At 43.1% G+C, this 27,317-nt stretch overlaps 2 protein-coding genes and 1 pseudogene across 3 annotated transcripts; 2 read left to right on the top strand and 1 right to left on the bottom strand.

Annotated features, from left to right (window-relative positions):
- Positions 1-756: 756 nt before the first annotated feature.
- Positions 757-6,142, top strand: LOC308160618 (adenosine deaminase domain-containing protein 2-like; the record flags this gene model as incomplete). The annotated part of the gene is made up of 9 exons (XM_080534562.1): positions 757-810; positions 2,105-2,495; positions 2,778-2,906; positions 3,267-3,417; positions 3,548-3,715; positions 4,357-4,568; positions 5,022-5,256; positions 5,725-5,857; positions 6,032-6,142. 9 exons carry the CDS (start codon positions 757-759, stop codon positions 6,140-6,142), a joined length of 1,584 nt encoding a protein of 527 aa, XP_080390688.1.
- A 2,887-nt stretch (positions 6,143-9,029) lies between these two features.
- On the top strand, positions 9,030-14,231 carry LOC308160617 (adenosine deaminase domain-containing protein 2-like; annotated as a pseudogene). The gene is made up of 9 exons: positions 9,030-9,053; positions 9,576-9,972; positions 10,255-10,383; positions 10,748-10,898; positions 11,031-11,198; positions 11,819-12,030; positions 12,481-12,703; positions 13,806-13,946; positions 14,121-14,231. The product of its transcript is annotated as an adenosine deaminase domain-containing protein 2-like (transcript).
- Positions 14,232-16,714: 2,483 nt separating this feature from the next.
- LOC308160616 (S-adenosylhomocysteine hydrolase-like protein 1) lies at positions 16,715-21,069 on the bottom strand (the record flags this gene model as incomplete). The annotated part of the gene is made up of 13 exons (XM_080534561.1): positions 16,715-16,851; positions 17,117-17,195; positions 17,314-17,382; positions 17,655-17,753; positions 17,881-17,975; positions 18,277-18,347; positions 18,457-18,545; positions 19,687-19,750; positions 19,864-19,980; positions 20,197-20,303; positions 20,414-20,508; positions 20,685-20,787; positions 20,971-21,069. 13 exons carry the CDS (start codon positions 21,067-21,069, stop codon positions 16,715-16,717), a joined length of 1,224 nt encoding a protein of 407 aa, XP_080390687.1.
- Positions 21,070-27,317: the final 6,248 nt, after the last annotated feature.

Raw genomic sequence — 27,317 nt, 5'->3', positions numbered from 1 at the left:
TTTTTGTCACTCTCCTCGTTCTTTACTTTGACTTTTCTCTTTTGAGACCCTGACTTTGGCTTTGGCTTTCACGACATCGTCTCTCTCCTTGTCAGACTATTTGCGGTAACGTTTCCCAACCCTCTCCTCGGGGCACCCCAGCCGCACCACATATTTGATCTGTTCCACCACCAGCACACCAGTAACGTGCAGTGAGGTCATTGGCTGGGTAGGCAGTGAGCTATTAAAAAAAAATCATGCGATTAACGCAGCAGCCAGACTTCAAATGGCATAGCGCATACTATAAAGGCAATCAATAGCCCTTATATCTTTTAACGCAGGCTCAAAACTCACTTCTTCAAGAAGTAGGTCTACTACCAGAATCCTCCCTGCACCTATTGTATTGTTAGTTTGCTATTCTTCTCTATGCTATTGCTATTGCTATATTGCTATACTGTATTTTTAGTTTGCTATTCTTCATTTTGCCTTAAAAAAGCAGTACACTCCTACGTTAAATGCAATTATTGTAAGTCGCTTTGAATAAAAGCGTCGGCTAAATGACTGTAATGTAGGCTAATATACTATACTAAAGTCAATCACATAGCCCATATATACTATACTATCAAATAGCTGGTCAAAAATGTCAAATGTATTGTTATCTCATAACTACACATAGCGTAGCGCAACAGCCTGTATGGCATTGCCAACATTCACCTAGAACCGCGGCGCGAACAGCAGAGGATGCCGCTACGGCAAGCCAAACGCAAACTGTCAATCATGCTGTCAGAAGCAGCGTGGCACAGTGCCTCAACGTCCTCCAATGAAGACAATGTGAGAACAGACTACGCATGCGCAAACCTACGAAACCGTTGGTCTGTCACTTCGCATAGCACAGAAGCACAAGCACAGTCTGCCTCAGCCTCTGGGAGCAAACTCTCCTGGTGCCAGGGCATGCATTATATTTTTATAACAACACATTTTACATCATTTATTTTTATTTTAACAACATATTAACACATTAAAGTTAAGAATAATGAGTAAAATAAATTAAAAATATAATTTTGAGATAAAAAAATAATAAAAAAATATTTTAAAAAGACTGATATTCTTTTTCTTTCTTAAATGCCTGGGTGAGGCACTGCCTACCCTGCCTCACCTGACTGCACGCCACTGCAGCACACCTGATTCAACTAATCAAGTACAAAGCAATTATGGTTTAGTTGAATCAGGTGTGCTGGTAGCAGCTCGCCCGCGGTGGACTGAACCATGCAATGAATAAATAGAGGGGTAAATAATAAGGCTCAATTTTGTTAAACATAGAGAAACAAAACTCCAGTTTGTTTCTTTTGTGAGTTTTTTTAATACATAGAATTATAATTTGAAGTCGGCTACATTAACGTCCTTATTATAATAATAATAATATTATTTATAAATATAATGTATTTTTTAAAAATGATTATCATGCGCCCCTGTCAGTGCTGGGCGCTTAGAATCGTCCTAACTTACCACCCCCTAGCGGCGCCCCTGTATGTGCAGTATAACTTATGTTCAGTCACATCTATCCCTGCGTTGTCATATCATGAGCCCGGTATCAACAAGCCAGGTAAGATAAAACGATAAATATCTCTTACAGAGATCATTCTTACAACACAGAGTAATGCTATATATTAGCTCCTTAACTTCACTCATACAGTAAATGAATGAACTTAACTCATACAGTAATTGAGTCTGCACAGCGCCACCTGCTAGCTACCTATAGCTAATTAGTTTAGCCAAAACGGCACGTGCGCTTTTTTTTCTTCTTCCACCATACTTCAACCACAGATGTCGTTCGGGATGCCAGCAGCATTTTAATGTGAGGGAGACATTTGCAGATAATCATACACACGGTTCTAGTGTTGTTGTATCAGAAAATGTTTTTATGAAAAAATCCACGAAAGCATCTCATAAGATGCCAGTCCAGTGCAGTGGTACTACAATGCTAGGTCTTAACACGGACTACCATCACAATGGCCTACCGTTCAGATGTATCCTTTAGCCTTTACTTTAGTTTACGAATGGCATCTCTTTCTAACAACTGATGTATGTGTTACATGAATTCCCATGTGTTCTGTGTTCACTGCAGGCACTAATCATGGTGGACGAAGATGTTGTAAGTAGCCGGCTGCCTAGAACGGCGGCCTCTCTTATGCACAGGGGCAGCAGCAGCGGCGCTTTTGGAGGACATTTCTGTGTAAGTGGTGACCCTGATTCCAGTAACCCAGACGTTTTTGGGGCTCTGCTACCAGAGGACTATAGGCCCATGAGGTCTTCCCTCGCCAAACCCCTGCATAGCCTTATACTGCCTGACCCAATGCTGGAGAAGGAGGACGACTCTGATGATGACGACAGTGAAAGCGACGACAGTGATGGCCTCTCCCTCCTTGGCACATCCCCACCCAAGTTGGACAACAGCTTCCTAAAATTGGGGCTCCAGGACCAGTCAAACAACCTGCAGAGCAGCCCCAAGAGTGAAGGTTAGGGGCCAGGTGCTCTCACTTGATGATCAAACTGATATTGAATTCATATTAAACAACTTGTGAGTGTATTTAGAAGGGAACAGGTTATTTTGTGATGGAAGTCAGTGGAAACATTCACAGCTAGGCTTGAGGATTATAACATGGGGCATAAACCTGTTTGCCTTTTCTAACAGTTTGATTGAATAGTCTTCCATACTGTAGCCTACATACTGCATGATCTGCCAAGAGTCAGGGTTAGTACATCTCTTCTTCTGACTCTGAAAGCATCTGCTTTTCTAGTGGGTTACACTGACTGGCACATGCATCGGATGGCAGCAGTGTCCAGTAACGTGTTTGACGACCTCCTGGGGGAGTGTGCCCAGTTCCACAGCTGCAAGAGCAGCCTGGCTGCCTTCGTCCTGGAGAGAGGTGAGGTCTTCTCTCTGCTCACTGGGGAATCTCAGGGATGCAAACTAGTCACCTTTTCCATTTTTAATCCAAAATCACGTCTTTTTTTATTTTTATGCATCCGAACCCCCCAAGAAGGTCTGTTTCCACAACTCTCGTTGACCTTCTCACCTTTTCAACTCCGTCCCTGGAATCTATTCAATAATAATACACTACAAAAATATGTTAACGACTGTAAATGACACCTATTTTTGATGAGCATGTCTAATGTACGCACACACAGTTTATGTGTCGTCCATGTGTGTTATATATATATATATATGTGTCTATAGATTGTGAATAGTTTATGGATGTGATTCTCCCACATTATTCCCTCTCCAGAGCTGTGTGACACTTGGGGCCAGTCCTATGTGCGCTACAACGTTGTGGCGTTGGGCACGGGCGAGTCAAGCTGCAGTGACTGGCTCTGCTTCAGTGGCACCATGGTGCATGACTGCCATGCCATGGTCATCGCCAAACGGGCTCTCCAAAGGTACATCAGCCTGACAGGAGTTTTGTTGGATCGTCTGGACTTACTTACTCACTTCACTCACTTGTTTGGTTTGTTTAGCTATTAATACTGGAGACTAGCAAATGATGTCCGATCCTGTATTTCTATTCAGGTTCTTGTACAAGCAGCTTCTGCTGTTCTTCAGCCATGACCCAAAGTGCAAGGAGCGCTCCATCTATGAGGGAAACTCAGACAGCCACCTGCTCCAGCTCAAGCCCAAAACCTACCTTCACCTCTACACCAACCAGACCCCAAGAGGGGCAGCACAGTGCGGTTACATGTGAGTGTTAGGGATGCTCCGATTTATCGGCCACCGATTTAAATCGGCCGATTTCACTCCAAATGGCCGATCGCAAAAACCGTTTTTTTTTTGTTTTTTTTTATTTTTTTCCCCTGGGGAAGACAGATAACTGAACAGAAAACATAGGAGGATGTAACAGTATGTAAACCATGAAGGCCACGTTTATGATGTCTTTTATACAGCCATATCACTGACTTGGGCTTCAGGCCCTAACTGGGTGATAGGCCAGACTTTTACTATGCCATAAAAATGGGTCTGCGTTTGCTTGGTGCCTAATGGATCAAAACTTTTGTCTAAAAAGCAAAAAATATGTAGGCTATCCAGTCAGTAGGCCTACAGTTATGTATTTAAAAAAAATCGGTATCGGTTGATCTTGAGGAAAAAAATCGGTGATCGGTATCGGCCCCAAAAATCCAGATCGGAGCATCCCTAGTGAGTGTGTGCATTTTCATACTGGCTGCGCTTGAGTGTCCAATTCGGAAATCTTAATTGCTTGCATCCACTCAGAAGTGTAAGAATTGGATGGGAATTACATTTTGGGGCAGTTTACATTTCACTAATTTAGTGATCTAATTGAGTGACCCAGTGAGAGTGATTGTGTGCATCCTCTGTCCCCATAGGAAGTCCCAGAATCTCTACAGTTCCCTGATGCTGCATTACCATGCTAAGGGCTCTCTGATCCCTGTGTCTCTCCTCCATCCGGGTGTGTGGGGCGCCCGGGTCTGCTGCATGTCCGACAGTGACAAACTTTGCCGCTGGGCCGTCACCGGGGTCCAGGGGGCGCTGCTGAGCCACTTCATTGAGCCACTCTACATCATCAATGTGGTCCTAGGTAAGTAACCAAGGATGCATTACAATCACAGTAGCATAGGCCGCCCTCCCTTGTAGGACTGACGGACAGTGCCCCAGTGACACTGGGAGGTATTAAGCCTCTAGTCCCCCCCGTCCCCCGGCCAGGAATGGCTGTTCTATGTTCTACGGTAAGTAGCCGTTGACGGCTTTGGTTTTCAAACCATAATACAAACACAACAACCAGAATCTTCTTAATGCTGACTTTTGGTACATTTTGAAATAGTCACCGAATCTTTCTCAATCTAGTCTGTTTTCCCTGAATAATGTGCTGTGTAATACTGGTGTGTGATACTTTTCTCAGGCTTGTTCTAATATTTTATCTTTATCTTGACAATTCTCAGCAATCTACAGCAGTGTTCTAGAATTGTATTGGGGCCTTAACTGGTTAAGAAGGAATTTTGAGAACTTGGTTCTGGTTTACTGGTCCGTTCAGGTGACTCCAGCTATAACTTGGACAACGTGTCGGACGCAATCAACAATCGCCTGGGGGATGACTGGGAGGAGCAGCTGGTCCCACCCTTTAGGAAACAGAGGATATTCTTCCTCGGTTGTGACGGGGTGGCGCCTCAACACAGCTCTCGCCACGGCAAAGACCTCAGCATCAACTGGTGCCTCGGGGACCTGAGCATCGAGGTGCTGGACAGCACAACAGGCTTTGTTGTCGATGGGTAAGTCAATGGTGCTACTGGTAGACGATGCTCGTAACATGGGAACAATTTAAGTATTTTTGATGAAACATAGATGATCTCGATGACTACTTTCATACTTACCGTACTTGGTATACTACCATTACAATGAAGTCTGATGGGTACTGAAGACCCATCTCTTCAGACTACATCTTGCCTGTCCATCTTGACTGTAAAGACCTCTTCACTCCCCACTACCCTGTACAGTTCCTCTACTGTATATATAAAAAAGATCCTTCCTTCTAGCATTGTGACTGCCAATAGCACCTGCTCCTAGCATAGATTTGTTCTTATGATGACTGATGTGATTCACTTTAGACACGTTTGTAAGTTGCTTTGGATAAAAGCGTCTGGTAAATGTCAAACATTTAAAAACAAATTATGTAAATGTATAATTTCATTGTGGAGGGAGCTTTCTATGTAGGCGTAATGCTCTCTCCGGCCCCTTAGCTCCCCAACTGTGAGTGGGCCTGGCTTCTCCAGCAGACTGTGCAAGAGAGCCCTCTACTGTTACTTCTGCAAAATTGCAAAGCTGAGTGGGCAAAGTTCTCTACTGAACCTCCAAACCTATCACAGTGCCAAGGTGAGTTGTTGAGCCATGAATCAGTAGATATCCTGGCACCCGTGGACCTGTATTTGTCTGCACTGCATATAGGCGACATCGTAGCCATATCATGTGCTACTGAATATCATCTGGCCAAGATTGTGTTGACAGCATGAATGTGAATTTTGTGTGATGTGTTCCTTCTTGTTTCAGTTGGAAGCCAGTCTCTATCAGAATGCCAAGATGGTTGTCAAACACCAGTTCCTCTCCAATGGCGCAGGACCCTGGGACTCCAAACACCTGGTCGACAGCTTCAGCCACTGAGTCCCATGGGTGTGGGCGTAGTTTTGTTTCAAAGAGGAGTTTGAATTTGTGATTTGTGCCTAATTTCAGCATTACTGCATGCTTAATGTTCTTTAGTTTGAAGTTCTGTTTGGTTTCACATTCATGTTCATGTTCAATAATGTGCAAAATAAAAACAGAAAAGTCTGAAGATTTAGTTTGAAGTTAAAAGAACAAAACTTTTTTGATACTGTACTATTCACTCTGTGTTTTATGTTTGGTAGATGTGTTGAATAAATGTTGGAAGTATTAATTGTGTTCTTTTTTGTCTTGTTTTGTCTTTTTTGTTTTGAATCAACACATGTTAATCAACATCTAAATCATGATCATGATTTATAGCAATACTACGTGAAACAATACAGTATATATGGTACGGTACATGTGGGAAAACTAGGGTTAGGTGCTAGGGTGCTAGAGTTAGGGTTAGGGGTAGGGGTAGGATTAGGGTTAGACATGCCAGCATGTACTAAGTCGACGTAGCACCTAACCATAACCCTATTTTTCCCACATGTACCGTATTCCCACATGTACCGTAACATATATACACAATACAGTATATATTATACAATTGTCATGTCAAAATTGTACAATACCTGCCATGGTTAAACGCTGATGAGGTATTTTAAAAGGGATTTTGGTTGGTTCAGAGGACTCATGTAAATGTTCAGTGCAGTGCAGTGGAAGTTTCATCAGAGTGGAAGCTTCATCAGAGAATGCAAATTAGCAAGCACAATTGAGAGAGATTATTCAGAGCCTCAGAAATTTCACAGCAAGAGTCACAAGGTATGGAAATAAGAAATTGAAAATGTTCAACCTGTATGTTCAAAGTATTTTTGACTGATCTCTCATGATTGCCTGATTTCTCATGATTGAGTAAGGCTCAAAACTAATTCTGAATGTTTCATTCAAGTCAGTTAGGATCAATTACCTAATAACAATAACACAATGGTAAAATAAATAAACACTATCTGCATACCTACCACATTCCAGGTGTATGTTAACAAACTATTTGTTTATGGTTGTTCCTTAGGTTTTGAGGCTGAAATTATAAAAGACCCAGTGTGATAAAGTTGTAGAAGGAAAGATAACCCTATCCCTCCTCCCACCAGTTTGCATTCCTTTCATGCGCACATTGAATGAAATTCGATAAATGCATCCCAGTCATCCTAAAACTAAGTAGCACAATTGCAATCTAAGCAGGACAAATGCATCATAATGTTTTCTTCTTTGGGCAACCACCCTGTTTTAGACAGTACGCCTCATTTATTAACATGTTCAATTGTATAGGCCCGATTGTATAATTGTCTGTATGTAAGGGTCTCTATGCACAGAGGGAGGTCGACACAGAGGAACAGGTGCAGAATAGGTATTTATTTAAGTCCCGCACAGCTGAGCGAGTCTTTCCCCCCTCTGCTTCCCTCTCGGGACCCGTTCGCTCCCCGGCCGAGCCCTCGTTCTCTCCCCGCTGCTTCCCTTTCGGGACCCGCTCCGTTCGCCCGGTTCCCCGCACCACACCCCCTTTCGGGATCTCGTGCGTCCTCGCCCCGGCTCTCTCTCTCTCTCTCTCTCTGTCTCCCACAGTGCGTCTCCGTGCGGCAGGTACTTCCTGCCCCCTCATCTCCCGAGGGAACAAACACACACAGGTTAAATAGACCAGTGGGATAACGAGTCTGATCACTGACACCTGTCCGTAATCGGCTCATTATTCCCCCCACAACCGCAGTCTGGCTCCCTCTGCAGGCCAGAACGCGCCATGCTCCCCACACTGTAATTTACTTACCGGTATTCTCTGTCGGTTCGTATGTGACAAAATAATGTCCCGTCGTGTTCACACAGTGCACTGTAAGTTAACTTTACTTGAAGCTATAGCTATATATATATATATATATATATATATATATATATATATATATATATATATATATATAGCTATAGCGAGCTAACTAGATCATCCACGCAGTGATTAGATCACTAAACCACTGTTGTCTAGATCAGTGTTTCTCAACCCTCTCCTCGGGGCGCCCCAGCCGCTCCACATATTTGATCTGTTCCACCACCAGCACACCTGATTCAACTAATCAAGTCCAAAGCAATTATGATTTGGACTTGATTAGTTGAATCAGGTGTGCTGGTGGTGGAACAGATCAAATATGTGGAGCGGCTGGGGCGCCCCGAGGAGAGGGTTGAGAAACACTGGTCTTGATAGCCTACATGTTATGGGCCCCAAAAGAAGGTCTGTGAATGAATACCCTTCTTCTTCTTTTTTTTACTTTGTGACTAGCTGTCGCCCTTTTTTGTCACTCTCCTCGTTCTTTACTTTTACTTTTCTCTTTTGAGACCCTGACTTTGGCTTTGGCTTTCACGACATCCTCTCTCTCCTTGTCAGACTATTTGCGGTAACGTTTCCCAACCCTCTCCTCGGGGCACCCCAGCCGCACCATATATTTGATCTGTTCCACCACCAGCACACCTGATTCAACTAATCAAGTACAAAGCAATTATGGTTTAGTTGAATCAGGTGTGCTGGTAGCAGCTCGCGCGCGGTGGACTGAACCATGCAATGAATAAATAGAGGGGTAAATAATAAGGCTCAATTTTGTTAAACAGAGAAACAAAACTCCAGTTTGTTTCTTTTGTGAGTTTTTTTAATACATAGAATTATAATTTGAAGTCGGCTACATTAACGTCCTTATGATAATAATAATAATATTATTATTTATAAATATAATGTATTTTTAAAAAATGATTATCATGCGCCCCTGTCAGTGCTGGGCGCTTAGAATCGTCCTAACTTACCACCCCCTAGCGGCGCCCCTGTATGTGCAGTATAACTTATGTTCAGTCACATCTATCCCTGCGTTGTCATATCATGAGCCCGGTATCAACAAGCCAGGTAAGATAAAACGATAAATATCTCTCACAGAGATCATTCTTACAACACAGAGTAATGCTATATATTAGCTCCGTAACTTCACTCATACAGTAAATGAATGAACTTAACTCATACAGTAATTGAGTCTGCACCGCGCCACCTGCTAGCTACCTATAGCTAATTAGTTTAGCCAAAACTGCACGTGCGCTTTTTTTTTTTCTTCCACCATACTTCAACCACAGATGTCGTTCGGGATGCCAGCAGCATTTTAATGTGAGGGAGACATTTGCAGATAATCATACACACGGTTCTAGTGTTGTTGTATCAGAACATGTTTTTATGAAAAAATCCACGAAAGCATCTCATAAGATGCCAGTCCAGTGCAGTGGTACTACAATGCTAGGTCTTAACACGGACTACCATCACAATGGCCTACCGTTCAGATGTATCCTTTAGCCTTTACTTTAGTTTACGAATGGCATCTCTTTCTAACAACTGATGCATGTGTTAAATGAATTCCCATGTGTTCTGTTTTCACTGCAGGTACTAATCATGGTGGACGAAGATGTTGTAAGTAGCCGGCTGCCTAGAACGGCGGCCTCTCTTATGCACAGGGGCAGCAGCAGCGGCGCTTTTGGAGGACATTTCTGTGTAAGTGGTGACACTGATTCCAGTAACCCAGACGTTTTTGGGGCTCTTCTACCAGAGGACTATAGGCCCATGAGGTCTTCCCTCGCCAAACCCCTGCATAGCCTTATACTGCCTGACCCAATGCTGGAGGAGAAGGAGAAGGAGAAGGAGAAGGAGGACGACTCTGATGATGACGACAGTGATGGCCTCTCCCTCCTTGGCACATCCCCACCCAAGTTGGACAACAGCTTCCTGAAATTGGGGCTCCAGGACCAGTCAAACAACCTGCAGAGCAGCCCCAAGAGTGAAGGTTAGGGGCCAGGTGCTCTCACTTGATGATCAAACTGATATTGAATTCATATTAAACAACTTGTGAGTGTATTTAGAAGGGAACAGGTTATTTTGTGATGGAAGTCAGTGGAAACATTCACAGCTAGGCTTGAGGATTATAACATGGGGCATAAACCTGTTTGCCTTTTCTAACAGTTTGATTGAATAGTCTTCCATACTGTAGCCTACATACTGCATGATCTGCCAAGAGTCAGGGTTAGTACATCTCTTCTTCTGACTCTGAAAGCATCTGCTTTTCTAGTGGGTTACACTGACTGGCACATGCATCGGATGGCAGCAGTGTCCAGTAACGTGTTTGACGACCTCCTGGGGGAGTGTGCCCAGTTCCACAGCTGCAAGAGCAGCCTGGCTGCCTTCGTCCTGGAGAGAGGTGAGGTCTTCTCTCTGCTCACTGGGGAATCTCAGGGATGCAAACTAGTCACCTTTTCCATTTTTAATCCAAAATCACGTCTTTTTTTATTTGTATGCATCCGAACCCCCCAAGAAGGTCTGTTTCCACAACTCTCGTTGACCTTCTCACCTTTTCAACTCCGTCCCTGGAATCTATTCAATAATAATACACTACAAAAATATGTTAACGACTGTAAATGACACCTATTTTTGATGAGCATGTCTAATGTACGCACACACAGTTTATGTGTCGTCCATGTGTTATATATATATATATATATATATGTGTCTATAGATTGTGAATAGTTTATGGATGTGATTCTCCCACATTATTCCCTCTCCAGAGCTGTGTGACACTTGGGGCCAGTCCTATGTGCGCTACAACGTTGTGGCGTTGGGCACAGGCGAGTCAAGCTGCAGTGACTGGCTCTGCTTCAGTGGCACCATGGTGCATGACTGCCATGCCATGGTCATCGCCAAACGGGCTCTCCAAAGGTACATCAGCCTGACAGGAGTTTTGTTGGATCGTCTGGACTTACTTACTCACTTCACTCACTTGTTTGGTTTGTTTAGCTATTAATACTGGAGACTAGCAAATGATGTGTCCGATCCTGTATTTCTATTCAGGTTCTTGTACAAGCAGCTTCTGCTGTTCTTCAGCCATGACCCAAAGTGCAAGGAGCGCTCCATCTATGAGGGAAACTCAGACAGCCACCTGCTCCAGCTCAAGCCCAAAACCTACCTTCACCTCTACACCAACCAGACCCCAAGAGGGGCAGCACAGTGCGGTTACATGTGAGTGTTAGGGATGCTCCGATTTATCGGCCACTGATTTAAATCGGCCGATTTCACTCCAAATGACTCGATCAGTGATCGGCAAAAATGGCCGATCGCAAAAAACGTTTTTTTTTTTTTTTCCTAGGGAATGTAACAGTATGTAAACCATGAAGGCCACGTTTATGATGTCTTTTATACAGCCATATCACTGACTTGGGCTTCAGGCCCTAACTGGGTGATAGGCCAGACTTTTACTATGCCATAAAAATGGGTCTGCGTTTGCTTGGTGCCTAATGGATCAAAACTTTTGTCTAAAAAGCAAAAAATATGTAGGCTATCCAGTCAGTAGGCCTACAGTTATGTATTTAAAAAAAATCGGTATCGGTTGATCTTGAGGAAAAAAATCGGTGATCGGTATCGGCCCCAAAAATCCAGATCGGAGCATCCCTAGTGAGTGTGTGCATTTTCATACTGGCTGCGCTTGAGTGTCCAATGCGGAAATCTTAATTGCTTGCATCCACTCAGAAGTGTAAGAATTGGATGGGAATTACATTTTGGGGCAGTTTACTTTTCACTAATTTAGTGATCTAATTGAGTGACCCAGTGAGAGTGATTGTGTGCATCCTCTGTCCCCATAGGAAGTCCCAGAATCTCTACAGTTCCCTGATGCTGCAGTACCATGCTAAGGGCTCTCTGATCCCTGTGTCTCTCCTCCATCCGGGTGTGTGGGGCGCCCGGGTCTGCTGCATGTCCGACAGTGACAAACTTTGCCGCTGGGCCGTCACCGGGGTCCAGGGGGCGCTGCTGAGCCACTTCATTGAGCCACTCTACATCATCAATGTGGTCCTAGGTAAGTAACCAAGGATGCATTACAATCACAGTAGCATAGGCCGCCCTCCCTTGTAGGACTGACGGACAGTGCCCCAGTGACACTGGGAGGTATTAAGCCTCTAGTCCCCCCCGTCCCCCGGCCAGGAATGGCTGTTCTATGTTCTACGGTAAGTAGCCGTTGACGGCTTTGGTTTTCAAACCATAATACAAACACAACAACCAGAATCTTAATGCTGACTTTTGGTACATTTTGAAATAGTCACCGAATCTTTCTCAATCTAGTCTGTTTTCCCTGAATAATGTGCTGTGTAATACTGGTGTGTGATACTTTTCTCAGGCTTGTTCTAATATTTTATCTTTATCTTGACAATTCTCAGCAATCTACAGCAGTGTTCTAGAATTGTATTGGGGCCTTAACTGGTTAAGAAGGAATTTTGAGAACTTGGTTCTGGTTTACTGGTCCGTTCAGGTGACTCCAGCTATAACTTGGACAACGTGTCGGACGCAATCAACAATCGCCTGGGGGATGACTGGGAGGAGCAGCTGGTCCCACCCTTTAGGAAACAGAGGATATTCTTCCTCGGTTGTGACGGGGTGGCGCCTCAACAAAGCAAAGACCTCAGCATCAACTGGTGCCTCGGGGACCTGAGCATCGAGGTGCTGGACAGCACAACAGGCTTTGTTGTCGATGGGTAAGTCAATGGTGCTACTGGTAGACGATGCTCGTAACATGGGAACAATTTAAGTATTTTTGATGAAACATAGATGATCTCGATGACTACTTTCATACTTACCGTACTTGGTATACTACCATTACAATGAAGTCTGATGGGTACTGAAGACCCATCTCTTCAGACTACATCTTGCCTGTCCATCTTGACTGTAAAGACCTCTTCACTCCCCACTACCCTGTACAGTTCCTCTACTGCAGGGGTGCTCATTACGTCGATCGCGAAGGTAGTGTGGGTAGATCACACGGCATTGAAAAAAAAAAAGGAAAAAAAAAGTTGTTTTTTGTCACATTTTGTTTTTGTTTTTTTTTTAAGTAGCCGGGGACTCCTCCCATCTGGACCACACAGGAGAGGGCGTCACTCAGCCCCGCGCCGCCTCACAACGCACACACACACACACACACACACATGCACACACAGACAGACAGACAGACAGACACACACACACACACACAGACAGACAGACAGACAGACAGACAGACAGACACACACACACACACACACACACACACACACACTCCGCCGCCCGGAGACGTCGATGGCACCTGGCTTGGCACTGGCCAGTCTGGTGTAAACCACTCAGAGCTCCTGAGTTAATGTTAATGTTAATGGACTACCAGTGTGAATATTTGTTATATAGTTTAATAAATCTCTTCTTTGGTTTTGAAACAGTGTAGCGTGGCCTTAATTTGTTATTATTACAGTACATTTTTGTGTTCGCAGCAATGGCAATATGTTTTATTTGGTTGGTAGATCTTGTTGAGCTGGTCATTTGAAAAGTAGCTCACAAGCCTAAAAAGTGTGAGCACCCCTGCTCTACTGTATATATAAAAAAGATCCTTCCTTCTTCTAGCATTGTGACTGCCAATAGCACCTGCTCCTAGCATAGATTTGTTCTTATGATGACTGATGTGATTCACTTACTTGTTAGACACGTTTGTAAGTTGCTTTGGATAAAAGCGTCTGGTAAATGTCAAACATTTAAAAACAAATTATGTAAATGTATAATTTCATTGTGGAGGGAGCTTTCTATGTAGGCGTAATGCTCTCTCTGGCCCCTTAGCTCCCCAGCTGTGAGTGGGCCTGGCTTCTCCAGCAGACTGTGCAAGAGAGCCCTCTACTGTTACTTCTGCAAAATTGCAAAGCTGAGTGGGCAATGTTCTCTACTGAACCTCCAAACCTCCAAACCTATCACAGTGCCAAGGTGAGTTGTTGAGCCATGAATCAGTAGATATCCTGGCACCCTTGGACCTGTATTTGTCTGCACTGCATATAGGCGACATCGTAGCCATATCATGTGCTACCGAATATCATCTGGCCAAGATTGTGTTGACAGCATGAATGTGAATTTTGTGTGATGTGTTCCTTCTTGTTTCAGTTGGAAGCCAGTCTCTATCAGAATGCCAAGATGGTTGTCAAACACCAGTTCCTCTCCAATGGCGCAGGACCCTGGGACTCCAAACACCTGGTCGACAGCTTCAGCCACTGAGTCCCATGGGTGTGGGCGTAGTTTTGTTTCAAAGAGGAGTTTGAATTTGTGATTTGTGCCTAATTTCAGCATTACTGCATGCTTAATGTTCTTTAGTTTGAAGTTCTGTTTGGTTTCACATTCATGCTCGCACACGTTCACGCCCTGGCCACCTAGAGGACTTTGTCTCAACATTTCATGTTTGAACTCCTGCCCGGGGGGGGAGATGTTATGTCTGCACACTGGGTTAGCAGTGATGTATCAGAGTTCCAATATGACTGTTCGATTGTTCTGCTATTGTGGTGTTAGGCCTAAGCGATGATGTGTGATATATTGCTCTGTTCTGTCAATTGATTTGAAAAAAGTAAATGCATGTTGAGTTGATGCTACGATTGTGTCGTGTGTTAAATATTACAACTCCCTTTGCTGAAGATCTTGATTATTCCTAGAGGAATATTGTCTGTACCTGGGAGCATTGTCTGTACCAGGAGGTAAAGACAATGTACAATATACACATAAAAAAAGATTGCCCATTTTAATTTGACCATGAGGCCTCTTTTCCACATTGATAATCTTGATTAATTCAAACAAGTGGACGTATACACTCACCGGCCACTTTATTAGGCCTTGCTAGTACTGGGTTGGACCCCCTCTTTTGCCTTCAGAACTGTCTTAATTCTTTGTGGCATAGATTCAACAAGGTGCTGGAAACATTCCTTCGAGATTTTGGTCCATGTTGACATTATAATATTACGCAGTTGCTGATGATTTGTGCCAAGAAAATATCCCCCACACCATTACACAACCACCACCATTTTCGCCCAGAGAACTGCCGATCACTGGATATTTTCTGTTTTTCTTACCATTCTCTGTTACCCATAAAGATGGTTGTGCGGGAAAATCCCTGTAGATCAGCACTTTCTGAAATACTCATACCCGTCTGGCACCAACACTTATATATATATATATACTGTATATATATGAATTTGCGGCATGGGGGTACACGCTGAAATGAACAGTGCCGGGGATTCAGGAAGATGCACACATGCACACACACACACATACATATACACACACACACTAACTCTAACCAAATCAATTCCATATTTGTTTTTATTAATTGGGATGAGTTTATTGCTGGTATATACATTTATTAACATAGACAGACACATATGTAGCCTATTTTAATCACAAGCAAGGTATAACTCATGAAGTTGATCTCATAGCATAGAAGTAAGAAAATTAAATGACAAATTAGCAAACAAGAAATCTCATATGATAGCCTAACATATGGCTTTAACCTCAATATAATAAAAGCAGAGGAAAGTGTAAAGCAGTACTGTACAGATAGATCAAGGACAAACCACAATGCTCCTAGGATTCTAAACCTGGGTATACAAGATATACCCAATAATTAACTGAATATTGAGGGTGACTGAAAAGCAAGTGGCTCAGAAGGCACATTCATACCATAACCCTAATGGTAAGTATGCAGCAACCAGTCCATGTGTATTATCAATACTTTACATGATTTATGAAACACTTATCAAACTATCACACATAAAAATAGTCCATTTTGGGTCAGACCGAGTCCTGGTTCATGGAATGTACTTTATATGAAACCAAACAGAAATATATCCTCTTCAGTCATGTGGCCTTAATGATTACCCTCGGCACCCTATATGATTTTCTTTATAGCAAATAGACTTGACAGACAAAATCATGATTTAGTAACATTAGAATTAGCAACTAAATACATACATAGAGATGAAAGCATGCAAGACGACTTTTTTCTTTAAATTAGTGACAGACATTGTGATAGTTACTTGGTCACTGTTCTCATTAGTTTGTTGTGTATCAATCATTGTATCTAACAGACAATTAGGATGTTGTTATTTCAATGCCTGATATGTGCTAATAATAAAGAGTTACGTTCAGCATAGGTTATTCCCTTTTGTAACAACTTGCTAAATAACATAGAGATATCTCTGTCTATCCCATGCGTTGTCTGTTGCAGGTCAGAGCATCATCCACTCCCATTAATACCTTTGAACATAGACAGTAGATATTATTTAATTAGAACAATAATGTAATGGAATCACACACATTAGAACATTATTATCAGAACAGGATAGTGGTGCATAATATCTAGTTTGCCACTAGAGGGTGCGTGAGGCCTTAATAGATTTGAAGCATTATACAAAAAATGCATATATTCAACAAATAACTACGGTACATTATTATTCCAGGACCTGGCCAGAGTGTGTTATTTACAGAGAAATAAATAAATAAATAAAACAGGCTAATGATGTGCAAAGCTGAACAAAATGATACCAGGAGACCAAAAACCTTGAGACAGTGACAGTATTTTTCTTCAATTGAGGGATGCAAATTTAATAAAGTAAAATGGGGTTGGGAACCCCTGCACTAGAGGATGACATATGATAATGAAAATGAATAGATTAATAGAAAATGTGTACTAGAGACCCATATAGTAGAATCTCTCAGTGCTTTGTGTACCTGTAGTAGTTGGGTTTGAAGGGGCCGTTCTTGTTCAGGCCCATGTACTTGGCCTGCTCATCAGACAACTCTGTCAGGTGGGCGTCAAAGTTGGGCAGGTGCAAGGTGGCCACATATTCATCTACGAGAAAGAGGGTGTATACTGTTTATATCGTATAGATTATGTATGTTGTAAAGACATAGATTTATTTGTATTATGTCGCTTCTTCACCTGTGTTTGGAAAATGCAGTATTATTGTAAAATCACTAGGTGGCAGTAATGAGACATGTGCAACTGAGCAAAATTTGGAAACATTCAATCTAATGAAATGAACCAAGTAATAGAGCAAATTAGATCTTAATGTACATTGTGTACTGTTTAACAGTATTGATGTTGTCCATCTTACCCATTTTCTTGGGCAACAGGTAAACATCCTGTTTGTAGCGTCCCTCCGGAGCATTGAACAACTCAATCAAGGCCAGGGCCTGAAGAGACACACAGACCACAGTGTAAAGACGCTGCCAACTAATTACATTCTCACAAGGCTCAGGTAACATCTGAACAACAGGACATTCGGGGGACATCATTGTTCTGCTACGCTACCTGAGTTGTGGCAGTGATTGACAGTACAAATGTAGGTACTGTGGAACAGCTCAGATTCAAAAGACGACCCTATAAATCAACACACACAGGAAATCAGTCAACTGATCAGTTATTGGTCATAATTTGTAACAGAGTAACATAAAATTACAGAAATAGTTGTGATACTAATAACATTCAAGAATACCATGCTAAGCTATGAAAGAAGACCACTGAGCATGCAACAGGAGTAAACAGTAGGGGAACAAAACCTCCTGTTACAAGGATACACCACATAGTTTAGGAGTGCCTACAATTACAAAGACTGTCTGTACAAAGACAAAGACGGGGTGGAAGCTAAGTACCTCCGCCAGCAGTACAACCCTCTTGCCATCAGGCCAGATGACGTGGTCCACCTGAGAACGCACCCTCTCCCAGGTGAGCTCAGGGCTCCGCATACTCGCCTGGAGACAGAACCAAGACCACATGAGCAGTGCCAGTGAAATACTGTACCACTAAAACACATCCACATATAAACCCTACATACAGTTCATGTGTAAACCTCCTAAAAAAATTCCTAAAACAACTCACCACATCAATCTCTGTATTGGAGTGACCCATATTGCACACTATGCAGCCATTCTTCATACGGTCCAGCTGTTCTCTGGACACAACGTTTTTATTACCTGAGTAGAATCGGGAAAACACAATACAGCGATTCCTCATTCATCTAAGTAGAGATCCCATTAACATGTAGTTGAATATCAAAATTATCCGCAAAGCTAAGAATAGAGTAACTGATTCACCAACTAAAGAGTCACAAGTACTGGTTGAAACAAGTGACCCTTAGCTTGGTGCCTAGTGAATAAATCTGAATCATAAACAAGGTCTGGTGGGATATTTAAATACATTTCATGCTTAAATTGTATGGTTAGCAAAGTTAAATAATAAGGGTGGGACTGCATATAACAATGTACAATAGCTTACCAGTGCAAGTTATCACCAAGTCCATTTGGCGAATGACCTCATTCAGCTTGACCACTCTGAACCCATCCATGCTGTATGGACACAACATGGTGAGCTTTAGTAGGTAAATATGATAAATAAATAAAATAAAATAAAACAATACATTACACTGACATTACATTTGAATGGACAGCCACTCACCAGCCCTGCAGGGCACAAATGGGGTCGATCTCTGTGATGCACACAATGGCTCCCAAGGCCTTCAGAGCGGTGCAGCAACCCTTCCCCACCTACATGTACAGAGGAGACCCCAGTACACTCAACAGGAACTAAAACTGATCCCACAGAACTATGTACCTACCACAATAAGATAATATACAGTGCCCTACAGTTAAACATTTTCTGTTCGTTTGGCTCTACACTCCAAAAGTTTGGATTTTAAATCAAACAATCATGTTGAGGTTAAAGTAGAGATTCTCAGGTTTTATTTTATGATATTTGTGTACATATAGGTTTCCCCATTCAGAAATGTCAACACATTTTATGAATAGTCCCCCTATTTCAGGATACCCAAAAGTAATGGCACAATTGGCTTCACAGCTGTTTCTGGTAAGTCAAGTGTGTTCCGTTCCATCATTTGTGCAAGCATAAGATGGCTGTCAATGTTTAGTATTGATTCTAGATTTTGTGTTTGCCTGCTATTGGTGTCGGTCAACATGAGGACCAAACCAGTGTCAATGAAGCCTTTATTAGGCTGAAAAATCTGAAACATAGCCAAAACAACAGTTTGGAACATCAATAAAAAGAAGGGAAAAAAAGGTGACCTCGGCAATCGTAAACGGCCTGTTAGGCCAAGGCAGACTGCTACAGTGGGTGACCGAAGAATGCTCACCATAATTAGGAAAAACACATAACAACTGTCCCACTGATCAGGAACACTCTCCAGGAGATAGGCGTGAATATGCCTGAGACTACCATCCGCAGAATACATCCCCAGCCAAACTACAAATGCTTCATTGCAAGGTGCAAACCACTGGTCATCCTCAAAGACGATAGTCACTTACAGACAAAAGAAGAAATGCTTCACATAAAAATAATAAAGAAATAAATGTTTTATTTACCATGCAATCAACTTGTCAATCAATTGTTGGAATGTAGTATTTTTTGCTCTAGGCACAGGGTCAGCCATAGTCGGCGCCCCTGGAGCAATTAGGGGTTAAGTGCCTTGCTCATTGGCACAACGGCAGTGGTAGGCACCTTAGATATGATGCCAGCAACCCTCCAATCACCAACTCACATGCAGCTCCCTCCTGAGGCAGGGATCGAACCAGCGACCTTCCGATTGCTAGCCGGCCCCCCACTGCCCTTTACTTATGCTGGGCACTGCATTTCCAAATGCTATTCATAAACTGTATAGAACCTAGGACTCACCTCGCCGTAACCACACACCACAACTTGTTTTCCGCCAAACATCACATCAGTGGTCCTCTTCAATCTAAAGCAGACATGGGAAGAAGGCATGATCAACATCCGAAACATTATTAATGTATGTAATACACTCAACATAAGTATTGTGTTACATCATGGCTAATCAGAACTCGCCCTCACCCGTCCAGGATGGACTCGCGGCAGCAGTAGAGGTTGTCAAACTTCTGCTTGGTGACAGAGTCATTCACATTCATGGCAGGGACACACAACTTGCCAGCCTTGGATAACTGGTACAACCTGAGAGGACGACTCATACCACTGAGCTCTGTAGGATTGGTATTAGCATAGCATAGCATTCCAATAATATTGAGGGGAAAAAAGTAATTATTATGTGAGATCTAACGTCCCAGGCTAATTGGCACCTCTTTAGACTAGGTAATTGCCTCCCCTGAGGGTTTTACTTGGACAGTTCCTGTGACCTGTATCTCCGTCACCTAGCTCCACTCATCTAACCTGTGCACTCCAGTGACGCTCTCTTCCACGATGCCTTGAGTCTTCTTAAAGACACTGGGGTACTTCTTGTACACCCAGTGGGTCAGGTCCCCTCCATCATCCAGTATCTAGTGGAAACACCACCCAGCACACATAGTTTTGGGCAGCATCAAAATGAACCTCCTCAATGGAGTATTACTACATGATGAGTGTCCAAGTGCATTAAGAGGTTGTCTACCATGTTAGCCTGCCAGCCCTCAGTGTTGACACAGCGGTCGATGCACCACCAGAAGTCATCCTCCGACTCGCCCTTCCATGCAAACACAGACACTCCTGTGGGCCGAAGCAAAATAATGATGCTTACACTTACTGAGAGAGAGAGAGAGAGAGAGAGAGAGAGAGAGAGAGAGAGAGAGAGAGAGAGAGAGAGAGAGAGAGAGAGAGAGAGAGAGAGAGAGAGGATGTGTACTTAATGTCCATTAAAGACTATGGCATTTCTGGGGTCTCACCGATCTCTGCCAGGGCCGCAGCCACCTCATTCTGAGTGGAATAGATGTTACAGGCAGTCCAACGGCACTGGGCACCCAGAGCTACCAGAGTCTCAATCAGGACCTGAGGGAAACAATACACACACACACACACACACACACACAGTTATAAAGAGATGCACATGGCGACACACATACACATACATACAGACTGACTGACATCCTGATCCTCTGTAACACTTTAGAATAAGGTTGCCTTTCTGTTCTTTATAAAGGGTTTATAAGTAGCAAGAGCAAGAAGACGTACTGCTGTCTGAGCTGTGATGTGGGTGCAACCCACTATCTTAGCCCCAGCCAGAGGTTTCTCTCCTTGGGCTCTCTTCCTCAGGGAGATCAGGGCAGACATATCTGTAGATGGGTGAAGGTGGCAGGGAGAGGGAGAGAAAGAAGGAAAGAGACAGAGATAGAGCAAATAATTTGACAGAAAAGAGGACAGTTTGAATGTATGACAGCGTGACAGTGAATGAAAGGGTTCTGAGGACATCGTTCTGCGTTCTTTATACTCAGTGTTTTGTAGGTGTCAGGGACAAAATGCACCACTTTAGATTTACTCACTTTGGCTGTGTTGATCAGGTACATTAGTGCACTGTTGGCAAATCTTCCAAATGTATCTTGAGGTTTCATAGCCTGTACTAGTGCCATTGCATCCCACACCCAGGTTGAGCCATCAGGGATTTCAACTGTGGCTGGTGGATTTACTGATCCTTCTAGAAAGTGCATTAATTTGGCTTTGTCAGTTTTCACAAGAGAGCCATCTATGTTCGCAATTGCTGCAGGAAAGGGTCCCAGACTGTAGACCAGCATTTCCCCAATGTCTATCTTCCTCACTGTTCCCACAACAATAGTAAAAGTAGTAATGCTTCCAAAGTTATAGCCTAGTTTATTTAAAACTCTCCTAATCTGTTTACCCAGGTAACCCCAGATGCTCAGCCCTGGACTGCACTGCACATCTTCTGGACCTGACCTGGCAGGGCTGAACCTGACCCATTGATGCCTTGTTCACATCTTGTTCATGTCATATCTTAGCTTGTTTATATCATATTGTTAATAATGTTCACGTCATATCTTAGCTTGTTTATATCATCTTGTTCTTATAAATAACTTATATTGCTATAAAAAACCTGCAGCCTCCTGTACTGATTTTTCCCTTCTCTTGTGGGCTCTTTCAATGTTTCGTATGTTGGCATACTGCATATACATTAGGGATGCAACCTCAGATAATATGTTCAAGTCAAGACTAAAAACCCATCTTTACTAAATCATTAAATTAAGATTATAAAAACCCATGCTTTTAATATTGCATTTAAGTTACAAAATAATTAAATTAAGATTATATAATGATTAAAGCACTTTGAGCTGCAACGTTTGCAGGAAAAGCGCTATACAAATAAAGTTATTATTATTATTATTATTATTATGTCTATGGTAGCCAATATTAGCTGGCACATCTGGAATGTAACTTGGTAATTTGGCTTTCTGCAGTGTGAAGAATCACCCACTGTAGAGAACAATGTACAAATAATAATAATAATAATAATAATAATAATAATAATAATAATAATATTGTCCGTTCGGTTTGTGAAATGCATACAACACTCCATAATTCATCACATCTCTTTATTTCCCCGCGGTTGCTAGGGTTAACATCCAGTCAGTTGCTAGGGTTAACAGCCAGTGTTTACATTTCGGGGTCCTAATGAAGCCGTACTCGAATTCTGATTGGTTTATCAACTAGAGCGACCAGCGATGTGCCTGAGCAGACAGACTATTAAAAAATAAGTTTGTGAAAATCAGCTGCAAACAAATAAATCAATTACTTAATATCATATGTAAGAGATCGTTTACTCTGTAGATGGAAAAAGATAAACTTCGCGATAAACGCATTCGGCCCACCACCTAGCCGCACGGAGACGCAGTGTGAGAGAGAGAGAGAGAGAGAGAGAGAGAGAGAGAGAGAGAGAGAGAGAGAGAGAGAGAGAGAGAGAGAGAGAGAGAGAGAGAGAGAGAGAGAGAGAGAGAGAGAGAGAGAGAGAGAGAGAGAGAGAGAGAGAGAGAGAGAGAGAGAGAGACCCTTACAGGCCTACTGTCATTCACAGGAGATTAATGGTGCAAGTCGTTGTTTTGGATAACGTGTTTATTTTAGAATATTTATCATATAAATAAATATAAATAATACTCATTACATTGACATTTTTGATCAAATAATGGTTGTGGTAATGTATTATTAGCGACCCCCAAAGATGTATGATTTAGTTTCTCTTAGAGAGAGAGCTGTCAAACACTACTGAATCTACTGGAGATAGAACCTTATAACTCCAAGTCGGTTTATGTTTTGTGAGATGGAACCTTTGTATTTTATTAATTACTAACCCAAAAAAATAAACATTTTAAAAATAACACCACACAGGCATTAATAAACACCTAATGGATCAGATTATGTAAAAAAATAAAAATAATGACCAAAAATGGAGATAGAACCTTATAATTCTAACATAGATCTGTACATTGTGACATCATAGGTGACATATAGCAAAGCCGTTTCAGACAGTCTTTCACTTCAGTAGCCTTCTGACAGTAGGAGATGTAAGAAGTAGCTAGACAAGAGACGATTAATTAAAAGATGAGTTTTGTTCTAAACCAGCTGAGAAGACGCGAATTTGTCATCGCGGCTGGCCTGGTAGGAGCCGCTGCTGGCTCCTACTACATCTGTAAGACCTGGGGCTCTCAAGAGGCCCCTGTTATCACTGAGGAGGAAGGTAAGTTATTTTTTTTCGAAACTTCGAAAAATGTTTTTTTTTGTTTTTTTTTTAAACTTCGAAAAATGTCATCTTTTCTTTTACCCAATGCAGCTTCTGAGACTAACGGGTAGGGATGCGATTTGCACTGGGTCAGGGACAAACGTCGTTGATGCACCTGTTGCTAGCAGCACCACTGTGGAGGCCAGTGTTACTGCAGCTGGCATGCGAACGCGAACCGGCACGGTTCTTTGCCGGTGTGAAAGCCCTATATGAGGGGTTCAGCGTCAGTTCGCTTCGGTGCACCTTGCTGCCTGATTGTCTGTCCCTGTGTCATTCACTCTCAACATGGATACAAGTACAATAAGCATTCTTTAGGTGGTGGTAGATTCTCTAAAAACAACATACAGATGATAATTCACACAATATAATACCACGAAAGCGTACAGCACTAAACAATAACATTTATTTGGGCAGCATCATACTCAAACTCAGGCAGAAGGGCAGGGTCCGGCCAGGTTCACAGTCACAGACTGCCAGTGCATCATACAGGTACATCATTCAGCTACTGATGTTACTGATGATGATACTTATGTTATGATACTGATGTGGTCTACCATTTGGTTTTAGTCATAGGCTATTGCTCTCACTTGTACCTTTTGCTAAGTCAAGCATTTAGAATGTAGAGTGCATATTGCGAAATTTCACAACGTCAATAACGCATCGGACTCTAAAAAACGCACGTTTTTTTTAAACCTCCGTTGCGAAAGGGCCCCCGCCGCCACCTTGCGGGGGGCCCCCGGGATTTTCGGTACGCCACTGGATAGAACCTTATCATTCTAAGCTCATGAAATGTCAATGTCATTATTCCTTCTAGTCCACCGAGTGGACAAAGTTGGACGGTAATTTAGCTACGGCAAGCATGGCTCGAATTTTACAAATCACATTACAGTACATAACATCAACCCACTATAATAGAGTGCATTTATTAGTTCAGAAATTATTACACGTGTGTGTTGTTGTGAACCACCTATATAGCCTGTAGAACATTCTAGAAACCCTACCAATAAATATAATCATGTTTGATATTACTAGTCCTGACCGTGGAGGATCTGCCAGTGACTGAGGCGTGTGTCCTGACCCACCCTGTGGGAAACCCAGACCTCGGTCAACCAGACGAAGACTCACCCACTGTCCTCATCTGTGAGGTAAGATCTCCCACTAGGAGAGAATGATGACAGTCTCTAGTCTAGGTGTATGTATGTTAGTAGTACAAAGCATTACGTTTATTTTGTATTGAGTATAAAACAGTATTAATGCATTTTAACATTGAGACATATATTTTGTATTGACTATAAAATAGTATTAATGCATTTAAACATTGAGACAAGAAGCTGTCTTCTGTACCCGCTCTCCCAATATCTCAAACTGTGACCCCCCTCCCCAAGAAAAAGTTTCAGGCGCAGCATTTTCCCCCACTTTAAGCCCTGATGCTGGTGCTGCTGAGTAGCCAGTCAGTTTCCCTATCCCCAACCCCCCCTTGTTCCCAGTTATCCTGTGTCTCAGACACCTGACCCTCCCAGCCTGCTTATCTGGGGTTCCCCATCTCTTGCAAGTCTTTCTCCTGCTCCTATTCCTAGCCAATGTGTTCCTCCCTTAGGTGTATCACAACCAATATGGTAAGGGCATTCAACTGCAATCCTTAAGGGCCACAGTCTCTGCTGGTTTTCTTTTTTCAATTGATGTAATGAATCACTGAGAGTGTACACGTCTGGGTTTCCAGATCTAATTCGAAGTATGAAAACCAGGAGACACTGCAGCTCCTGGGGGGTGAAGTTCAAAACACCAGAGGTGTGCTGTGTGAGAACTGATAATATCAGTTCTCACACAGCACACCTCTGGTGTTTTGAACTTTGGTACCACCAAACTATATCCACTAGAGGGCAGCACAATACATTAGGAACAGGCATCCTATTACAAATGTGGGATTAGAGTGTCATTTGATGTACTTATACTACTGCTATGATGGACCTCTCTGCCACGTGTTTGTATAGGGCCCTATTTAAACTCAATACAGACCCTTCCTCAAAGACTTGCGCGATGCCAGGGATATTTAGCAGTTACCTTGTCTTGCAAGTGTATACAGAACACACTCTTTTTGAGCCAGAGTTGTCCTGTCCTATAGGTTGCCACGGTGTCCGAGAAGTCCCGCATCATGGAGCTGGAGAGGGACCTCTCTCTGCGGACAAGGGAAGTGGCCGACTTGCGGTTGCGTCTGGAGTCCCAACAGGTCTCTGAGGGTGCTGACTCCACTGCCTCACCTCTTCTTGAGGAGGTGATCACACTAAGAGCTCAGCTGGCCTCTCAGGAAGCCAATCAACAGGGTGAGCTGACTGAGCTAAAGGAGAGGATGGGGGCTGAAGAGAAAGCCCACCGTGAAGCACTGGCCCAGCTTCAGGCTTCATCCGGGAGGCTCTCCGGTGACAACGAGCAGTTGCGAATGCGCCTGAGCCAAGGTGGGAAGGAAAATGCAGACATCATAGAGTTGTGGCGCTCTAAGCTGGAATCTGCCATTGCCTCTCACCAACAAGCAATGGAGGGGTTGAAGGTGTCCTTCAGCAAAGGGGAAGGTGCCCAGGCGACAGAGCTAGTAGAGACCAAGAGTGCCTTGGAGAGGCTGAAGGTGGACCACAAGTTAGCGCTGGAGGAGGCAGGGGCCAGGCACAGGGCAGGGGCTGCAGTCTTGGCACAGGAGACAGAGGAGCTAAAATCACAGCTGCTGATTGTGTCAGAAGAGAAGGAGCATCTGGATGAGTCTCTGCGGACCAGTGTGGAGAGTGCTGAGGAGCAGCACCTGGTGGAGATGGAGGATGTGCTGGGCAAACTGCATGCTGCTGAGATGAAGGTAAAGGAGCTGGAAGACAACGAAGCAAAGTTAGTCCAGCAGGTCCAGGACAGAGCCAGAGAGGCCCAAGAGCAGGTGGCAGCTATGGAGGCCCTGAATTCCCAAGAACCTCAAGGTAACTTAGAGCTCCAGAGCCTGAGGACCCCGCTGGAGGAGGCCCAGAGCCAGGCCCGCTCACAGGGCGTCAAGGTGGGCCTACATCCATCTTCCCATTGTCAATCACCATTTCAATCTCCAAATGTATATCCAATCCCATATGTTATAACTAACACATTTGCCAATTGATCATGGAATACATCTGTATGATACTATCTGTTATAGCTTATCCCTTTCATCAAATTCCTTACTTGAATTTATTTTTATTCATTATTACCCTTTCCTCCATATTTATTTTGTTTACTTATTGTCATTTTGTTTTCTTCAAAATGTCCTCCATGTCCATGCATGGTGTCACCATCTGGCCTGTGCTATAGTTCAACGAGTTAAGCTCTGAGTTGGAAGGACAGCAGCAGAAGCTTCTCTCTGTGCAGCACAGCCTGACCTCTGTTCAGCAGGAAAAGAGCTCCTTGGAGCAGGAGCTGGTGAGTTATGGGGCCTACAGAAGGGTGGTGAGGAGCCAGGGGTTGGGCATGCGTGGCATGACTGTTGGGATAGGACTTAAGGTAAGCTCAGGTAAGGAAGAGCATAGCATCATCAGCATGCTAGTGAATGCTACAAAGAATGCAATGTTGTGCTACAAAGATTCATCACATGGTGGTGACACGATTCTTCAAGAGGCTAGATGCCTATAGAGGTTTTGACTTATTATATCATCATGGATAAACCATAATTTCAGTCTTTAGTATAAGCATAACTTGGATGTCTCATTATGAATTGTGAGTAATTTTGAGGTGTGTCTTGGAACAACACATTCCAGCATGCACACACATACTAATAACTTTTTTTATTTCCTCA

This window comes from Nansenia antarctica (genome assembly GCF_963989245.1).
Source record: "Nansenia antarctica genome assembly, chromosome: 6".
In the NCBI taxonomy this organism is placed as follows: Eukaryota; Metazoa; Chordata; class Actinopteri; order Argentiniformes; family Microstomatidae; genus Nansenia; species Nansenia antarctica.
This window is presented reverse-complemented; position numbering and strand designations above follow the sequence as displayed.